This window comes from Astatotilapia calliptera, unplaced genomic scaffold, assembly GCF_900246225.1.
Source record: "Astatotilapia calliptera unplaced genomic scaffold, fAstCal1.2 U_scaffold_1, whole genome shotgun sequence".
Lineage (NCBI taxonomy): Eukaryota > Metazoa > Chordata > Actinopteri > Cichliformes > Cichlidae > Astatotilapia > Astatotilapia calliptera.
Window position 1 is genome coordinate 855,710 of NW_020535618.1, and position 18,774 is coordinate 874,483.

The following is an 18,774-nucleotide window of genomic DNA, read 5'->3' on the forward strand; positions in this document are numbered from 1 at the left end:
TCTCGTATGGTGTCTTGCATTGAAATCTGCTGCAATGACCCGGTTACTGCGTTCACCAGATATCAACACAATTTCGATCCGCTCCTCACGTGTTAACCTCTTCGACATGTCAATGGCTGTTGAAAGGCATGTATTTCAGAAAGAGCAAGTCAAAAAGAGAAAAAACAATTGAAACCTCTATTAATTCTCACCGCACACACAAGAAATTGAAAAAATAAAACACCAGCAATTATTGCTGGACTGTGAACAAAGAGAAACTTGTAAATAACTCATGAAAGAATAAAGTTACGTTGAAACCAAGCACACCATTGTTTTTCTTGTGACATTAACAATAAGTTTGATGTGTCACATGGCCCTCTTCCTATTGAAAAAACAAAAGTTGTATCCAAGATGGCCGACTTCTAAATGGCCAACATGGTCACCACCCATCTTGAGGAGTTTGCCCCCTCACATATACTAATGTGCCACAAACAGGACTTTAATATCACCAACCATTCCCATGTTATTACGGTGTATCCATATAAATGGCCCACCCTGTAGAAAGGGTAGAAGGCTTTACGTTCCTCGGGGTCCACATCTCGACCAACCTTAACTGGTCCACAAACATTTTCCACCAGGTAGGAGAAGCACAACAAAGGATGTACTTCCTCAGGAAGCTGCGTTAGGCCCAATTACCCCAGAGACTGCTAATTAACTTCTACCCTCTGACCTACTGCTCCACACTCTGGTTCAACTGCTGTACTGTGGAGGACAATAGGAAACTGCAATGGGTGGTGAGTGCAGCAGAGCGGGCAACTGGCATTTCACTAACCCCCTCAGAGACATTTATACTGGCAGACGTCAGCAGAAAGCTAGCATCATCATCAAAGAACCCTCGCACCCTGGACACTCAAAACACTCCCAAACTGTGTTTCATTGTTCTGGTAACAGTGACAATAAATATCTTATCTTATCTTATCTTATCTTATCTTATCTTATCTTAAACAAACAAAAAATGGACTTCACAGTTTCACCACTGCTTGGAGAGGAGTTGCCAAGTGTTTGCAGACATGCAAACTACAAGCACCAGCAGCGATCTGCTTCCGACCAAAGCAGTCAGCTATTTTCCTTGTGACCAGCAGTTTCCAGAATGGTCACTGACCACTCTGGAGCTTTAGCAGTCAGTTTCACCGCAGCTGGCATCAACCACTCACCAACCAGTCAGGGAGTGCAAATTTTTCTCTCTAGCAACCAGCGGTGGTCTATGGCGGCCCAGTGTCACAGGTCCAAAATGATGCAAAAGTTAATGTCACATGGTTAGTAGTCAGGTTACTGCTAAAACATGTGGCTAAACAGTTATGGCCACGTAGACTTGCCAAAATTTTAGGTTAGGTATGTAAAAAAGAAAAGAAAAGAAAAGAAATCCAAATTACTATACGTCTAAAGTTGGACACGCCTAAATAAAATCTTGAAATGCTGAGATAATAAATGAAAACTAAAACATTTTAAATAATAACCTGAATAATAACAACCTAAAAGTTCATCTTCTTTTGCAAACATTATCACTATTTGTATTGGTGCCAGCAGTTCAAGTATCGGTGTGTAATCTGAGCTGGGGAAAAGTTACTGCTGTAATACTGCATGCAGCCAACCTGATGCAGTATGTGGAAACAGGTCTGTTAGATCAGTGTTCAGTGAGACAGTGGAGCAGTTGCAGGATCATGTCCCCCTTAAGAGTATCCAACATGCAGGTTTCTCCTCATGGTTCGTGCTGATGGAGGCTGTTAACATGTTATGTGCCCTGTGCAGACACACGCTGCATCTCCCTCACACAGACACACACACAGAGAAAGAGAGAGGGAGAGAGAGAGCAGGAGGAGGAGGCGGAAACCTCCATCTGCCCTGCTCGGTGACCGACCCGTCATCCTCGGGCTCGGGGAACAGACGGATCGTCTCCTCGCTGTTGTCATTTTTTTAATTTTAACTTTCACATCTCTGGATGAGGAAACCGCGGGGAGATGATGTGACCACGGGAAAAGCGAGAGGAAATTTAACACGGAGCAGATCTTCAGTCTATATATAGGCTATGCCCCGGACTGCACCACCACCACCACCTGCCCCCCCTGGTGCCGGTAAGTCACGGAGGGAAGAGGAGGTGGGAAGCTGGGAGAGAACCGTGGTGTCCCGGGGCGGGTTGGTGCTAGCCGTGCCTGGGTATCGTTGGTAACTGACCCGTGAAAATGACTTTTGAGGTCTCGTGAGGTCGGGTTACCGTTCAGCCATGTTGCAGGAGATCGATAGGCGAGGGAGGGAGGGAGGAGGTGTGTGTGGGGGGGCCGTTGGACTCTTGACACCTGCCCTTGTTCCCCATAACTGAAGGCAGCGCGAGGGAAAACCGTTAAAAATGTGTAAATTGGCAGTTAGGCGGCTCTAAATGGCGTGATGACTTTCTGACTCGGTGTGGCGGGGAGTCGGAGTGCCGTTCAGCCATGTTGCGGGGGGGGCTGTACAGGAGGAGGAGGGAGGTAACTAGCTAACAGCGGGGCTCCGGGGGCTCTGACTCCGACCGACCGACCGACACCGAGAGGGACGTGAGGGGAAGGGGAGGGGGTGTTGTGGAGAAGCTGGTGCCCGATGATTGTCGCCTCCCTGCCGGATGCGGCGGCAGCAGCAGCCCGCGCGGTGTCGCTTAGAGACGGAGGCAGGAGGCAGAGCGAAACGGGGTCGACGGGGGTAGTGAGTGAACCGAGGCAATGAAGAGCCTGCCAGCCACATTTGATTTATTAAATAAAATTATTTAGTGCAATTTTTTAATTAACAAGGACCTAAATGTTAAAAAGATGAAGCAGTGAATTTAGCAGGATTTTTTTTATTATTATTTACTATTATTATTTAATTGCTATAGAAAATAATTTTTATACACACACACACACACACACACACACACACACACACACACACACACACACACACACATATATATACATACATACATTATTTGCACAATATTTCTTGATTATTGACTTTTTTGGTGTAGTTTTGAGTCATCATGGCGCTAAAATACTTTGATTTGGGGCTGATATTCTGACGGGTCTTTTTTACATTTTTTAAATGAAATGTGATTTATTGTTTAAAATAGTTTTTTCAACAACAATCATGTTCATTTAAATTACGTGTGTTCTTGCAGCCTGTGTTCATGTGTTCATTCTTTTTTTTTTTTTGCACATTTAAATTACGTAGATATTCCTACAGACACAGGCATGTCAATTTTTAGATAATTTATTTTACTTTTTCATTGATCTTTATTTAAATTACATTCCTACAATGGGACGCTGATAGATTATTATTTATTTATTCATTACATTTGTATTTATTTATTTGTTTGTTTATCTCTTTATTGTTAGCCTTCAAATGAAAGTATTTTCCTAGGATGCAGTCAATTTTTTTCCTTTCAGGGGCAAAAAGTGACCAAGGCTAACAGGCGGTGACAGGCGGAGTAGTTATTGATGATCACTGATCACAAGTGACGATTATTGTTTTTCAACAGGAAGGTCAGGGCAGGAGGTGACGAGGCAGGGTCCGTTACCATGGTGATAACAGATGATGATTTATCCCCTTATTGGGCCTTATCCATTCAATAATTTATTATTCACAGATTCACTTTGTTCCTTTTCTTCTCCTCCTCCTCCTCCCTTTATCTTCCTCTCCCCTGTTCTCTCTCGCCCTGCATCCTCGCTGCTTCCTCTTCCTCCCCCTCTCTCGTCCCGTTCCCCTCCGTTCGTCTTCCCTCCTCTCTCTTTCAGGTCACCGAGAGCCAGCAACAGCTCGCTCTGAAGATCAAATCCACCCTCGTTTCCTCTCTCTACGATGCTCTGCTCACGTCCATATGTTGAAGAACACACTCGTCTTATTTTAGCACCACTACCTTCCTCCTCCTCCTCCTCTTCCTCCTCTCTTGCCCTCCTCTCTTCTGAGTTTTGACTCCCCTTTTCACTCTCTCTCTCTTTGTCTCTCTCTCTCTCTTTCTTATTTTTTTCACACACGGAAAAAGAAAATGAAGCGTGGGTCGAGTGTGTTGCAGCCTCACTCTGCTGCAGCCAAACGACACGCACACCCTGCAAACACACACACAAAGACACACACAGGCGATGACGCACAAGCCGCAGGTTCGAGCCCCTTCCCAGCAGCCACCTCTCTGTTCAGCCCTGATGTCAGCACCAAGATGGCGTCTGACCTCCTCATCAGGCTGTCAGGTAACACACACACACACACACAGTGGGCACTAGAGCTGCTGCCTAATGACTAATCAATCAATTGATTTGCAGATTATGTAATAATGAAAAGGATGGTTAGCTCCACCCCTAATGTCCAGAATTGCATCTTGTTTATGTCATTTTTGTGGATGCTAATTTGTGCTCACAAACACTACAAAAGTATGTGGACAGATCTTTGTACTGTCCTGTCGTGGGAAATGGAGTTGCGTGGGTGGAGTGAAACAATAATTACACAAGAATAATACAGTAATACAAGAATAAATGAACAACAAGCCCATTTCCCATGTGTGTCGTCCACGTTCCTGTCACTCCCTATACTGTCTTACCTAAGGAAGGCAAAGAATGGCCAAAAATAAAAGAATATATATGATAACTTGCACGGTGTTTATCCCAAAGTGAAACGCTTTATAAAGAAAAATCTAAACATAATACAAGGTTAGTAAGTAAACCGACCTCCTTCTTCCTGGCCACCTACTCCACCTGTTCTGGTGGGACACAGACGTGTTCACAAGCAAAACCAGCTCATATACTATATCACCAAATGTATTCAATCCAAATCATTGAATTCAGGTGTTCCAGTCACTTCCATGGCCACAGGTGTATAAAGACAAGCACCTAGGCATGGATACTGTTTCTACAAGCATTTGTGAAAGAATGGGTCGCTCTCAGGAGCTCAGCGGACTCCATGGTGGTAATGTGCAGCCCGTTCTCATTCCCAATGCGTAAAATACCGACAACTTGTCATGTCATGTCTCATGGGAACACAAAAGGTATGTGGATGAAATTCAATGGAATGACGCTCCCGGCGGTAACTGACATTCCAGCTGTGTATTCCAGCCCTAACCCTAACCTTAATCCTAACTCTAGCCATAACCTTAATGGTGTTAGATAGTGTTTTCCAAAGCAATTAAAGAAAACTAAATGTACATGTGCAGATTGAGTCCAAACGGTTCTCATGTTTCCTCCTGTTTCCGAACGCATAACATAGGAACATGTTGTGGCAGAAAGCATAATATACCGACGATTTGTCACACACAGTAATATGTTATGCTTTGGGAGTGGGAACGTGCTGAGGTGCCTAGTGCACGGAGATCACCAACTTTCTGCAGAAGGTATCAGTACTGACCTCCAAACGTCACGTGCCCTTCAGATAAGCTCAAGAGCATTGTGCAGAGACGAACCACGCTTCTCCGTCTGGCAATCCGATAGGCGAGTTTGGGTTTGGCAGTTGCCAGGAGAACGGTACATGTCTAATGAGTTGAACCCTTATTTCCAGTGAAAGGAATTCTTAATGCTTCAGCACACCAAGACATATTGGACAATTTAATGCTCCCAACTTTGTGGGAACAGTTTTGGGCATGACCCCTTCCTGTTCCAACATGACTGCATACCCGTGCACAAAGCAGGGTCCATAAAAACATGGATGAGCGGTTTGGGTTTTGGAAGAACTTGACTGGCCTGCACTGAGCCCTGCCCTCAACATGACAGAACGCCTTTGGGATGAATTAGAGCGTGGGCAGACTTCATGTTAAACCCTGTGGATTAAGAATGGGATTTGACTCAAGTTCATGTGTGTGTGAAGGAAGTCGAGCAAATACTTTTGGCAATTTAATGGATGATCTCCACGTGTCCCCTCTCAATAGACATACCTGAAACACCTCACCTTTAAGGCACCCAGGAGGCATCCTTGTCAGATGTCGATGTGGAGGAGCTCCCAAATGACTGAGCTCCTCACCCTGTCTTTAAGGGAGTGCCCAGGCTCCTCATGCAGATAGCTCACTCTGTTGGTCACTCCACACAGCCTGTGGCCATACGTGAGAGCTGAAGCCTAACTCAATCAATCTTCCCTTTCACACTGTATTCACTGGGATTGGGCAGTCCAGGGGTATAATTTCCAGGGGGGTTAGGAGGGTTATGACCCCTCCAATAATCAGACCCAGCCAATATAACCCCTTTACTTTTCTTTACTCATTTCAGTTAATACCAGCAAAATAGTTGCATGTTTAATCATCTGGGAATTTATCCAGATTTATTTATTTATTTAGACAGAGATTCCCCCCCAGTGTTCAGCACAAAGTTACGCTCATGGGGCAGTCATCCCGTTCCTGCTGGGAATCACATCCTCAAACTTGGAGGTGCTCATTCCTTCCACTTCACATCTGGGTGCAAATCACCCAGCTGGTTCAGCTCGTTCGATGAGCCCAACTGAGCAGAGAGGTGATCTGGATGCAAACCCACCTTCCACTGTGTTTGTACGGGGACAGGATAGCCTGCAACAACAACACGTGATATCCCATACTCCTGAAACACCCCCTACGGGAAGTAATGAGGCCCACGGTTGGATGCCTTCTCCACATCCATGAAACACATGTAATTATGGCTATAATACATGGGTTATTCCACAGGATGTTTCAGTAATTTTCAGTACAAAGCGGTATACTGTGCCTCCACCTAAGACTGAATGCATTTTCACTATCTTCCAGTCAGCTCAGGTTTAACATGAAAAATAAAAAGGACGAGGCTGTCTCACCCTGAGTTTTCAAGGTCTACTAAAGCTATTGGTGCATACTCAAACACACCAATCAGAGCATACTGATGTAGAGCCACTTCAGAGATCAGAAAATGTTATTATTAAAAAGGAATTTTTGACCTAAAAGAAAATACGTATTCAGCCGCAGAACACATCTGAGCCTTATAACAGTGGTGGCACAGCCTGTAAGGTATAAATTAGCCCATCAGCATCACTAATAGGTGCAAATAATTATATTCTTTTACCACATGTGAGTACCCTGCAGACTTTTTACGATTATTTGCTACTTTAACTTTGCCTTTTTAATACAATAACAGCATGTTATGTTGCACTTATGAAATCATAGAATTAAAATAATGAAGATGATTTTGCGTTCATTTTATTTAATACAAAAAAATAAAACAGCTGTGAGGCAAAGGAACACATTTTGGCCTTGACAGAACGGTAGCATTCAACATCCAAGGAGTGATGGCTAAAAGCCTATGCCAAGGCACCCGGGAAATGAAAATGGTGGAAAAAGAATAACGATAATGACATTAATAAAGACAAATAAAATCAGTAAAAGGCAACATAAGCAGAATAAACAGGCAGGTTTTAAGGTTCTTTCACGGCTCTCCTCAGGCAGACTGAGGAGTAAACACCAGAAGCTGCTTCACCTCAGGTTTTTGTCCTGCTCTTTGGAGCAACTGAAAGCCCAGAAGACCTCAGAGACCATCGTCATTCACAGATCTGAAGCAAGTGGGCGGCTGCAAGAACATGAAGTACAAGATTTTTTAAATCAATAAAAAAACAAGCATCCAATATCAGGTCTTTAAAACAGGGTGATATGTCACTCTCCGGTTGAATACTATTACTCTGAGTTTAACTCCCATTGCAGTAAATTCCTGCTGCAGGTTTTATCTGCTGGAAATGAAGAGACGTGAGCGTGTAGGTGTCCGCGTACTTTGGGCATGTGTTGCAGGAGCCTGTGCGCTCTCATGAAGGCTTGAGTGCGGTTATCAGGCTGCAATTTGACCTCTGCAGTAATCTGTTTACAGTTAACTTGAATCAAATCACTCTCTGTCTCCAGAGGCCACCCAGAAGGCCCAGATGCATCCTGGGAGCCGAGAGGAAGCGGAGCAGCAGGATGAGCCAGGCGTCGCTCTCTCACCGGACAGCCCCGGGGCGAGTCCCGAGCCACCGTCCCTCACGCACACGCCTGACGGCAATACCGCTACGGACACGCTAGCTTCAGATCTGCTCCGGAAGCTAGCAGGTACGAGTTCGCCAAAACTGTGATGAGAGATACAGCACTGTGTAAAAGTCTTGAGCCAGTCCTTATTTTTTCATGTTATGTAGGGAAATGGATGCAGTGATTTACTGGAACATGTGCAAACATACACAGCATACAGCATATAAGGCAATAACAGAGTTTGTACAGTTCCAAGAACTTTGGAACGACCACAGTTATTCTTTTAGGCACCTTTCTTGTCATTTCTTGAAGTAGTCTTCAGGAATAGTTCTCCAGGACATTCAAAGCTCTCCTTTGGATCTTTCTTCTTTTTCTTCTGTTTTCTTCTGGTCTGAGCTCTGAGGAGGCCAATCCATGACTGATAATGTTCCATTTTGTGTTTTTATATCCAACTATACTTTGAGTGCATTGGAAGTGTTTTGGGATTGTTGCTGACAAATGAAGCTGCTAAATTTTGATGAATTATCTCATTACATACAGTGCCACTAATTTTTAGTGCAGTTCTTATGTAGTTTGGCATGCCCCAGCTTTTCTCACTGTTTCTCAAGAATTTCTTCTTGAGAGCCACGCTAACACTCACACAATTTCTGATGGGGCTTCAGTGAACAGTAGATCAATCAACTGAAGGTCCAAGTGCATCTCTCGACTCCTGTGTCAGGCCTTTGCTGTTTCTTAAGGACATGACTTTCAGATAAGCCTGCCATTTCTTTTTTTGTCCTCCACTTTTCCCGATTTCCCAGATTTGTTTGAGGATACACTGCACACCATATCTAGACATGCCAAGGTTTTAGCTAAAAAATCTTTGGGTATGATCTTGTTAGTGCAAAAGTGCTATGTTACGCCTGTCAAACTGTGTTATTTCTTAATATTTTTTATAGATTCAGCTAAAAAATAGGAACAAATAATTGTGTGTTCTTGCAACAGGCTGCTGGTAGCAAAGTGCCTAAAGACACTGATTAAAAATGGTTATTTGCCACGTTGTCTGTTTTGTATAGCCACAACACTGGTTCATCCCTTGAGTTAGGTGCCTTTTTATGCTTGAATGATTCACGGGTCTGCATTAAGTGGCAGTGTACAAAGAAACACTTTGAAAGACCTTCCAACAGCCTGGAAAACTACTGTTCAGCACCACAAAATATAAGAAAGTCGGACTTTGAGGCTAATATAGAGAGAAAAGAGTGGTGGTTCAAGACTTTTGCACAGTACTGTAAGTCATTTCTGACTGTTGGCTTTGCGCTGGATTCCAGCCCTGCGCTCCCAGTTATAAGCCTACTGGTGTGGACGTCTTACTCACTTGTATTGGTGAACAACACAAAGTAGAGGTTCTATAGCTTGGAACCAGAACTCAGGTACCAGAGTCCAGCTGGACTGTCTGTTTTGTTTTGGGTTTTTGTTGGTTGAGGTCAAAAACATGTTACCATCTCTAGCTTTGAATGAACTTTCACACACTGCTTCTAATCATTTATTATTATTTCTTCCCAATCACAGAGCGTCAGGAAGTGAATGGCCATGTGGTGAGACTCAAAGAAGAAGAAGAGCCAATGGAAGTCGACACAGTAGCCCAGAGTCAAATAGTAACAGAAGACGTTGCTCTGCCTGCCCCGAAAATGGTCAATCATCACATCTTCAGTGTTAAAACAGAAGATCGGGGCCTCACTGGGAACAAGGTGGCTGAGGAGTTGCACCCCAGAGCCAAAATGGCAGACCGGTGTCTCTTTGGCCTTAAAGTAGAAGGCAAGTTCTGTGCTGAAGGATGCCCGCCTGTCTCTGCAATGGCAGACAGTGCAGTCTCTGGAGCCAAACAGTTTCACTTTCAAGTGAACATGGAGGATGTCTCTGGAACTAAGATGTCGGACCACCTTCTAACTGGAGCCAAGACGGAGGACCAGCTTCTCTTTAAAGCAAAGTTTGCCGAGCGGCCTTTCTCTGGAGTCAAGGTGACCAACAAGTTTCTCTCTGGAGTCAAAACGGAGGACAAGTTTGCTTCAGGGGCCAAGATGGAGAACCAGGTTTTCTCCGGGGTGAAGATGGAGGAGCAGCTCTTCTTTGGAGCCAAGATGGAAGACCAATTTACCTCTGGAGCCAAGATGGCTGACCAGTGCCTCAGAGCAGTGCTGTGGCAGGACATGTCAGTGAACCTGGCGTCCACACTGCTGCACCAACTGTCAGGTAACCACGCAAGCTTTAATATTAATCTTGATTAAATCTGAAGTTGATTGTCGTGTTTTTACTGGTCAGAGTTGCTCCTTGATGCCGAAACATCAAATCTAAGAATACATAAAGCTGTCAAAAAAACAAATAAACGGAAAAACACAATCTTTCTTGAATATTTGTGAGTTGAATTTCAGAGATATTCTTTTTTTTTCCCTTGAAAATATTTATATGCTCAGTTTTGTGCAGGTCTTTGGAGGTTTTTTCACTAGTAACATAGTGAAAACCCCAGTGATTGCCTGTAAGCGAGCACATGGAATCAGCTGACTTCCTTTAAACAGGAAGAAGCAGCTGTGTGAGCCGACGGGCTGGTGCAGAGAGAGCAGACCGAGACTTTAGGAAACAACAGATAAGAAACCGTGCGTATCAGAGACATGCAGCCTCAGAGGTGGAGGTAGCTGCAGAGAGAAAAGTGCACATTGTCCACTGTTTGGGTTTTAGCCAAACACACAGGTTGCATCATTTTTTTCGGTTTGCACTCGAATGCGCTTCTTTTTCTGTCGCTTGTCTGCAGAGAGGGTCAGTAAGTCCAACAGTCAGCTGGTGGACAGGATGACTCCACCCATCAGAAGCAGGTAAGTGCACACTTCCATCTATCAGCGGCATATTTTGACCTCTGACCTCAGTCATGATGGTATCCTGTATCTGTGCGTGTTGCTCTCTGTGTAGTCCTGTTTTGAAGGGTAACGACGACCAGCGCCGCTCTTCCCCGGCAGTGATCAGCTCCCAAACTCCTCCACTTGGTAATGGACTTTCAATTTTTCACTTTTCATTTCCAACAGCGTTTAACAGCAAGCCCAGACATTTGTATCCACGCACTGCAGCACATGCATACCATTCAGGCTTCTAAATGCTGCAGATGACTTCTGCAGGCTCAGCTGGGAGAGGGATCAGACACAAGGCGAAACAGTCTTACTTTTAGAGCTGTGAAGAAACAGAGTTTTACGTTTGTGTGCACAGTGTAATCGATTTTTGGGGGTTAGCCTCTCCGCTATCAAGGTCTCACTATTTGTAGAGGCCCGAGAAAAGTTTGAACCTCGATTATACCCCGCTCCTGACGCAGACACAAAAACCAGGAGACACGCCAGAGCGGCTTGAAGGCTGCTGGCAGAGTTGGTGGATTGTAATGCAAATTATCCACAGATGAGTCCAGTGGAACTGCAGTCCCTTAGCGGACTTAGGGATAGAGAAATTATGATCAAGGCTTTAGTCTAGGTGAAGTTTCCAGGAGTTAGATGACCTCTGCTAAAGATCCTGAATGTAACCACAGCCCAGCTGCTTTTATATAGTGCAGCGGTGGGCAAAGTCCAGGTTTTAGATGTGTTCTTAATCCAACACAGCTGATTTAAATGGCTAAATGACCTCCTGAACATGTTTTGAAGTTCTCCAGAGGCCTGGTAATGAACTAATCATTTGATTCAGGTGAGATCTAAAACCTGCAGGATACCGGCCCTCGAGGCCTGGAGTTGCCCACCCATGATATAGTGCATGGCTGTAAAGTCTCTTTATTTGGAGAGCTGATGTAGAAAATTGAAAGCTTGTATCTTGGTCAGGCTTAGCTACTAAAAACACAGCTTGGTTAAGTTGCACACTGCAACTACCTGGTAAATTTAAGGCACTACAACAAGTTTAATGACATCATTTAAGAATTCCATGTTTTTTGACACTTTATTTTGTAGTTTTCTGTTAATTAATCACACTGACATAATAACCTGGTTTGCACACACAGGTTAAGATTTACATGAGTGTCACAGTGTCTACATGAAAATACAGGAACTCTGCGAGGATGCTCTGCAGCTGGAGGAGGTGTAGCGCCTTGATTATTAACCGTCTCCTGGAGGTGTTTTTCTTTTCTTTATTAATGAGTCACGGCGTTATGGGTTGTTGTCATTGATGTGTTTGCCTGCCAGTCTCGGGGTAATTTGCAGTGATGGAAACTGACACTGTCAGTCAGAGTGGAAGGATTAAAGGAGCTGACGGCTGAAATAGTGATCCAGCTAAATTTACAATGAACACTGGCACAGCAGGAAGGATGTCAGGTACAAGGATGCGAGCTCCCAAACCTCCAGCTGCCTTTTTAACAGCGCGCACTTCAGCATTTACAGATAAGCCCGGTGATGTTATGAATTTTTAATGCATTAGTCTGACTCTAAATCCCTCCCTAGTCGGAGAGTATGAGGCATGACTCTAAAAACAAAGCTTCCAAATATAAAGTGTCACTTTTAAGTGATGGTCACTGTTGTTTCTATTAAAGATTAATGAAACAAGAGGAAACATTTGCATGCGTTTGATACGCACTTATTCAGTGTTTCCGACAGACTAAGTGAATATTATTGGTTGGTTACAGCGTTTGGTTACATATCAGGATAAAAAGTGTTCATGCTTTTATTTGTGCATCAGTATTATTAGTAACAGATTTTTATTTTCATTTTAATTGAAATCTTGAGTCCAGATGTAAAACACTGTTTTGTGCAAAAACCTGTTTACCTGAATTTCTACTTCAGAGGTTGAGAATGATAAAGTTTATCTAATAGTCTGTAACAACTTCAAACTTCTAATGACTGAGACGTGGAGCTGTGGCACTAGTCTTAAATATGAAGATAGCTCCATCGATTGGAGTAAGCTATAAACCACTGAGAAAGTCTTTTGTAGACCACCTGTTCATGGTTTCTCTGTTAGACAGACTGGATTTTAAGTATCATCATATCTAATTCTGTCACATGCTGCTTTGTGGACCTGTTTTGAAGCCTTGAGTTTGGCGTTTTGGGGTCACCAAGAGCTCGATTCATATTCCCTGCTCGTTAGTGCTAAAATCCAGACAAAAAAACCTAGAGTTTCATAAAAAATGTAACCATGGGTTACAAGTAACCACAGAGCCGGCCGTATTCTTTGTCAGATAAGTCCATTTAGAAATCAGAATCCAGTTCAGTTATTAAGGTTAGTGGGGGTGAAGCAGAGACTGTTTAAGAGATAGACGTAGCTCTGTGGTTGGAAAAATAAACCTGCATTGTGCCTGAAGGCCAGCAGTGGTTTCAAAACTGGTTCTCCGATCTGACCTGTGTCAAAGCTTTTCTCTTATTTTGGGTTGTGTTTAATAGAAGAATAGCAGAGGTTTTTTGGTAAATCCTGTAACACCAAAATGCAAGATTATAAAACCATTAAATGGACCGATTCTTATATAGCGCTTAAAGTGTGTGCTCATTGGCTAACAATGTATAAAAACCACAAGTCATTGCAAACAGCTAGCTGCTTGCATCAGGTCAGGTATTTAACTTTAAGCCTTAATAAGAAGCAAATTTTGATGCAATAAACGTGTTTGTTTCTAACACAAATCTATGAGAAGTTACTCACGTCTAGAGGCAGCCTCAAGTGGCCATTTGAGGAACTGCAACCTCTGAGCGTTTTTTTGTTTTTAAATGTTTTTTTATGACCGTCATAACAAAAGTTTAAAACTTCAACTTTTTAAGGTGCTCGACCAAAAATGAAGTCTGAGCTCGTGACTTTATTTGGATCTGATTATCACCCTCTGTGTTCTGCCTGGCTGGCTCTTAGCCACCACAAACACTTTTGATCTCCTCCACTGACAGCTCTCAGCAAACACTCTCACTGAATGTGTGTGTTCAGTTTGCCTGCATTGTCTCTGTATCATTATTATTATTATTGCTATTATTATTACTTTTTAATGACTGCATGCTGCCTTTGTCTGCGTTATGGATGCATGCTGCTACTGGAGTGCCCTTTGGGTCTATAATAATAAAGATGGTGGTGAAGTGCGCTGACAGAGGCTACAGTCACACAGAGGTTTAGCAATAATAGCTTCCAGAGGGGCTCATCATTAAGAAGTTCTGCTGTGTGTAAAAAGCAAAAATCACGCAGAATAATAAACGAATGCTCTTCTTCTTCCTCACAGAAACCCAAACCAGCCTCAGCAGACACCAAACCACAGGTTGCTCTTACTTTTTCAGGTAACACACACACACACATGTTTTCACATCTTAGTGAGGACATTGAATTGACATAATGCTTTACCTAGCCCCTTACTCTAACCATACCCTTATTGTAACCTCACTCTAAAACCACATTTTTGAGCCTCAAAAATGCCTTCAAATTTGTGAGGACGGGCGCTTGGTCCCCACAGGTACAGTGGCATGTTTTGGTCTTCACAAAGATGCTTAAACAAGTACACACACACACACACACGTACACCTTTACTCCTATATCTGTGAGGACCCCCTTTAAGATAGCTATATAGAGTCAGCGAGGAAGTGCACTATCTCTAATCTTTGAGTTTCAGCCTGTTTTGGGACTCACTCTTGTTTATAGCTCTGTGAACGGTGATCCTAAATGTCGCAGCATTTTATCCAGCAGTAAAGCTTTCGAGCTGTTGTTTTCTGGCCTTCTGGAGAGACTGAAGTCCCCGCTTATCTTCCTGCATAGCTGCAGCTCTGCCGGATTCTCCATCTCAGTGTATTCTGCCAGCGAAGGCGTCTTTGAACATTAACTTTCTGGAGATGTTTAACAAACCGGTGGGAGATTTTTTTTTTTCATTAGCAGGAAGAAATTAGTACAAAGATTTCAAAGCTCTGGATTTTTAAAAAAGTTTTTATCCATGCTCGGCTCGATTTTGGAGACACAACCTTGGCATCCTGGAGGCAATTTTCATGGAGAAAATTATGGTGGATTAAAATGGAGTGTGTCTGTGATCTGCAGGAACTCAAGTGTATAAAACGACACAAATACTTCTTAGTGAGTGTACGTGTTGGTGGTGTGCAATAAGGCTTTGATCAGAAAGTGAGGCAAGAATGAAGTACGCTCTGGATACTGTAAGCAGGCTAACACATATACTATGTATAGTGTGGTAAACTAATTGAGTCCTTTTGTATTATTCTAGGGCCTTTACTTCACAATATAAGGCATCTGTTTTTGAAGTGTTGTGATTTGGCACTTTAAAAATAAAATTGCAATTTGAAGAAATCCAAATTCAAATAAAAAATTGCCCATAAAAGTGTTTTTGGTGAGAGTGGGCTGACTTCATCTACAACATAACCCTTACACTCACACTAGCAACTCAAAAAGAAGCTTTTAATATAAAAAATGGCTTCATTATAAACTAACAAAGCCGTTACTGAGAGTGTGAAAGGCATTGAATGCTATTGTACTCGGCGTCCCGCTCCTTCTTCTTCTGTTGTGATTTTTATCTGTGATTCGGGCTCCACTCTTACATCAGGATGTGTGACTCGATCAGGATTAGCGTGCTGCCACTTTTGGGAGCGATTTATTGCATCGTTTTACAAAACTACAGTGCATCTGACAGAGTTAAACCCGAGCCTATTTTTGAGCGCCAGCTCTCAGCCATGCTTCATGGCGGTAGACTCAATCAGCACTTTGACATCCTCGATGGGGTTTTTATGGTCATTTTTTCACAGTTGCAGTTTACGTTTAATGAGAAATGTAGTTTTTCTCTCAGCTTTCCACATTAAAGACACTGTGAGGTGTCAGCCTGGAGAGTTTTGTCCTCCCGTTACTCTTTTCGTGACGGGACTTGTGGTTTTGAGCGCCTCTCTCATAGAGAACCATCATAAAACTTCCAAAACCAGGAGCACCTGTCTCCCAGAACTAATGCCACACATGAAACACTGAAACACTGATGAAGAGGTGAGTTTTAAGAGGACATGGAAAAACGAACAAGGTCAAGCGGAAGTTGTCGCTGCTTGTAGTGAAAGCGTTTTTTGTGGCTCCATTCTGTGAGTTTGTTTAAGGAATTGAAGAACCATGAAACTGTTAGTACTGTTCACCTGATGTTTGTCTACCTGTGCCCTCTAATCAAGCTAATCACTCATTGTTACATAAACGAGGTTCACTATGATCTGATTATCTCCAGCTGTCATGTATTTCACCTTCTCTTCATGCTAAAAGTGAGAAATGAAATCATTTCCTGGTGTTATGTCTCATTCTTAAACCCTCTCAGATCTGAAGCGTGTATATAAATCCAAACCAGCTTTATCCATAAAACACTTTAAACAACAGCTGAACAAAGTGCTTGAGATTAAAGATAGAATAAAAATACAAAAATATAATAAAATACAAAAATAAATAAACTAATAATAATACATATATATTTGAAAACAAAAGTGCATTTCAAGCATAATTACAACAAAATAATAACAAGTTAAAACCAACTGTAAAAACCAGCCAAACGCACGCTAGAAAAACCTGCACCTGATTGGTTGCTGTCCTCTCCCACAGTGAGTCCCGCTGTGACCGCTTGGAGATTCATAGACAAATATCTGTTACCGTCATTTATGTGTTACAAGCTTTTGTCGTGTCCTTGCCTTCCAGGTGTCACGTGTGCGGTTTTGAGACCGAAGGACAGGCCCTTTTCCAGAGTCACATGACCGAACACCGCCAATGGGAGCACAGATCCTTCTCGCTGCACTGCTGCGTGTGCGACCACTCGACCAATCAGGAGGCAGAGATGAGGGCTCACGTCTGCACGCACATTCAGGGCGAAGTGAGGTAGGTGTAAGGATCCCTAACGACCCCCCTCCCCCCCGGATACGTGACCACACATCCACGTGTCAGCACATGATTACATCGTTAAATTTAAATTTACTTAGATTTTTGAGTTGTTTTTAAGCGAAACAACCCCAAACCTTATATGACAAATGACGATGATGATATTTTATCTTTTGGACAATATTTTTACAAAAATCTATCATATCAATAGTAAAAATAATCATGTCTGCAGTGCTCCTTTGAGGCGTTAATACGACCTTACAAAAGGTTTTCTGTGTATGACTTATTAAATAAGTGGAAACATCTAATAAAACGTACTTTAAACATAAAAAACCTTTGAGGTGAAAGTCGAGGCTGAACAGAATCAGTTTCTAAATCTTTGCTCAGTTACTGATATGAAGAAGTAAACTGAACTAAACAGTAAGATAGAGGTAGAGCTTTTATTGGTACATTTAAATTCTTCATTGAATGGATTTAAAACGAATTTGTTGATGTTACATGTTGATGTTAGATGCAGGTGAGCGTGCTTTCTGTCAGCATCCTCGTGTAATGTGTGGGTCATTAACTCCTCCCTCTACCTTTCCTGACTCCCAGATGCCCTGTTACCCTTCCTGCCACAGCCTCCACCTCCAGCAGCGGTGCTCGTTCAGTTGCCACGGCAACCCAGCCGGAGACAAGCACCTCAGAGCATCGCTGCCGCATCTGCCAGAGGTCGTTTCCAGGGCAACAGGAGCTGCTGGTTCACTTCCAGGGTCATCGCCAGGGCAACCAGTACCGCTGCGACCGGTGTGGCCACCTGACCCGGACAGCCAACAAGCTGGTGGAACACGTGCGCGTGCACACGGGGGAGCGACCGTTCACCTGTGACCTCTGCCCCTACAGCGCCAAGCGGCGGGACAGTCTGCGCCTGCACTGCAAGGTCAAACACGCTGCGCACTTCTTCAACGGGGGCGCGACGGACGCACCCGCCGACGTGCATACGCACCGGTCATACGTGCATGCAGACAATCAGCGCTCGAACAAGCACGTCCAGCGGCTGCACACACCGCCAAGCGCTCACACTGCTGCATCCTCCTCCTCTGTTCCTCCTCTTCTTCTTCATCCATCGCTGTCCGACCGCGCTGGATGGAGGGATTTGTCTCCTCTCCTCCCGATCACGACCCTCATCTCTCTGAAACAGCGCTCTCCTTCATCTTCCTCCTCCTCCTCTTCATCTTTCTCTACCAAACACTCTTTTCTTGGTTACCTCGGCCTGACAACTTCTTTGTAAAGCCTCCCTGCTTTTGGTCCTCCTCTCTTCGTCTCCTTCTCTTCTAATTTCTCCTCTTCCTCTTCTTCCTTTTCTCTTCTATCCATCCTCTGGACTCTTAAAGCGATGGATGTAAAGCTCTGTAATGTATCCAAGGTACTGTCACTCAGCACTATGTATGAGAATGTCAAACAGCACTGAAAACACACCGATAAGGAACGTTTTTGAATTTATTCAACTTTTGCATCATGCTCGTGATTTTTGCTGCATTCCTGCCTGCTTTAGCCCGTCATATAATCACTGAACTCTTAGCTATTTAACCGTGTGACATATTTATTGCCTGTCTCTCTTGTCCTCCAGAAACCTTGAACTTAAAAAGTCGAATTTTATTATAAATTGTTCTAATCAGAAACACGAGATGCTGTGAAGTAAGGGTCATTTATTGAGATGATGAGATAATGTTGAGGGTGAGATAGTTTGTTTTTCTTTTAAAACACAACGTGTTTTTTAGACATTTTCTTTAAAAAAGCAGCGGACTTCAAAAAAACATGATTAAAGGAAGAAAATAAGAGTTGACAGCATTTCTAGCAGCTCTTTAAGGCAATATCTATATGAAGGTTTACTTAGCTGTTTACTTTGAGTTCAGCATGCTAACTGTTCCACAGTACAATGCTAATATAGCAGGTATGATGCTAATCGTATTCTATGTTCTTATTTTGTTATGTGAACATGCTAACTTTTGCTAATTATCGGCAGTGAGAACAAGCTACTGCTACTACTGAGA

At 43.2% G+C, this 18,774-nt stretch overlaps 1 protein-coding gene across 2 annotated transcripts; it reads left to right on the top strand.

The window, feature by feature from the left end:
• Positions 1–1,723: 1,723 nt before the first annotated feature.
• Positions 1,724–18,514, top strand: LOC113017253 (zinc finger protein 827-like). Of its 2 annotated transcripts, XM_026160408.1 has the most exons (10): positions 1,724–2,111; positions 4,031–4,232; positions 7,853–8,038; positions 9,503–10,183; positions 10,507–10,584; positions 10,740–10,800; positions 10,895–10,968; positions 14,136–14,190; positions 16,565–16,741; positions 17,336–18,514. In XM_026160408.1, exons 2-10 carry the CDS (start codon positions 4,034–4,036, stop codon positions 18,009–18,011), a joined length of 2,187 nt encoding a protein of 728 aa, XP_026016193.1. In that variant the 5' UTR covers positions 1,724–2,111; positions 4,031–4,033; the 3' UTR covers positions 18,012–18,514. The 2 variants fall into 2 exon arrangements, with proteins under 2 accessions (XP_026016193.1, XP_026016194.1); XM_026160409.1 differs by lacking the exons at positions 1,724–2,111; positions 10,507–10,584 and having other exon boundaries at positions 3,947–4,232.
• Positions 18,515–18,774: the final 260 nt, after the last annotated feature.

Bases quoted from the DNA above. Each gene is read 5' to 3' on its own strand.
- LOC113017253 (XM_026160408.1), top strand. From the start codon at position 4,034: ATGAAGCGTGGGTCGAGTGTGTTGCAGCCTCACTCTGCTGCAGCCAAA. The intron at 10,801-10,894 runs GTAAGTGCACAC...CTCTCTGTGTAG, and splicing joins ACTCCACCCATCAGAAGCAG to TCCTGTTTTGAAGGGTAACG. The intron at 16,742-17,335 runs GTAGGTGTAAGG...CCTGACTCCCAG, and splicing joins CACATTCAGGGCGAAGTGAG to ATGCCCTGTTACCCTTCCTG.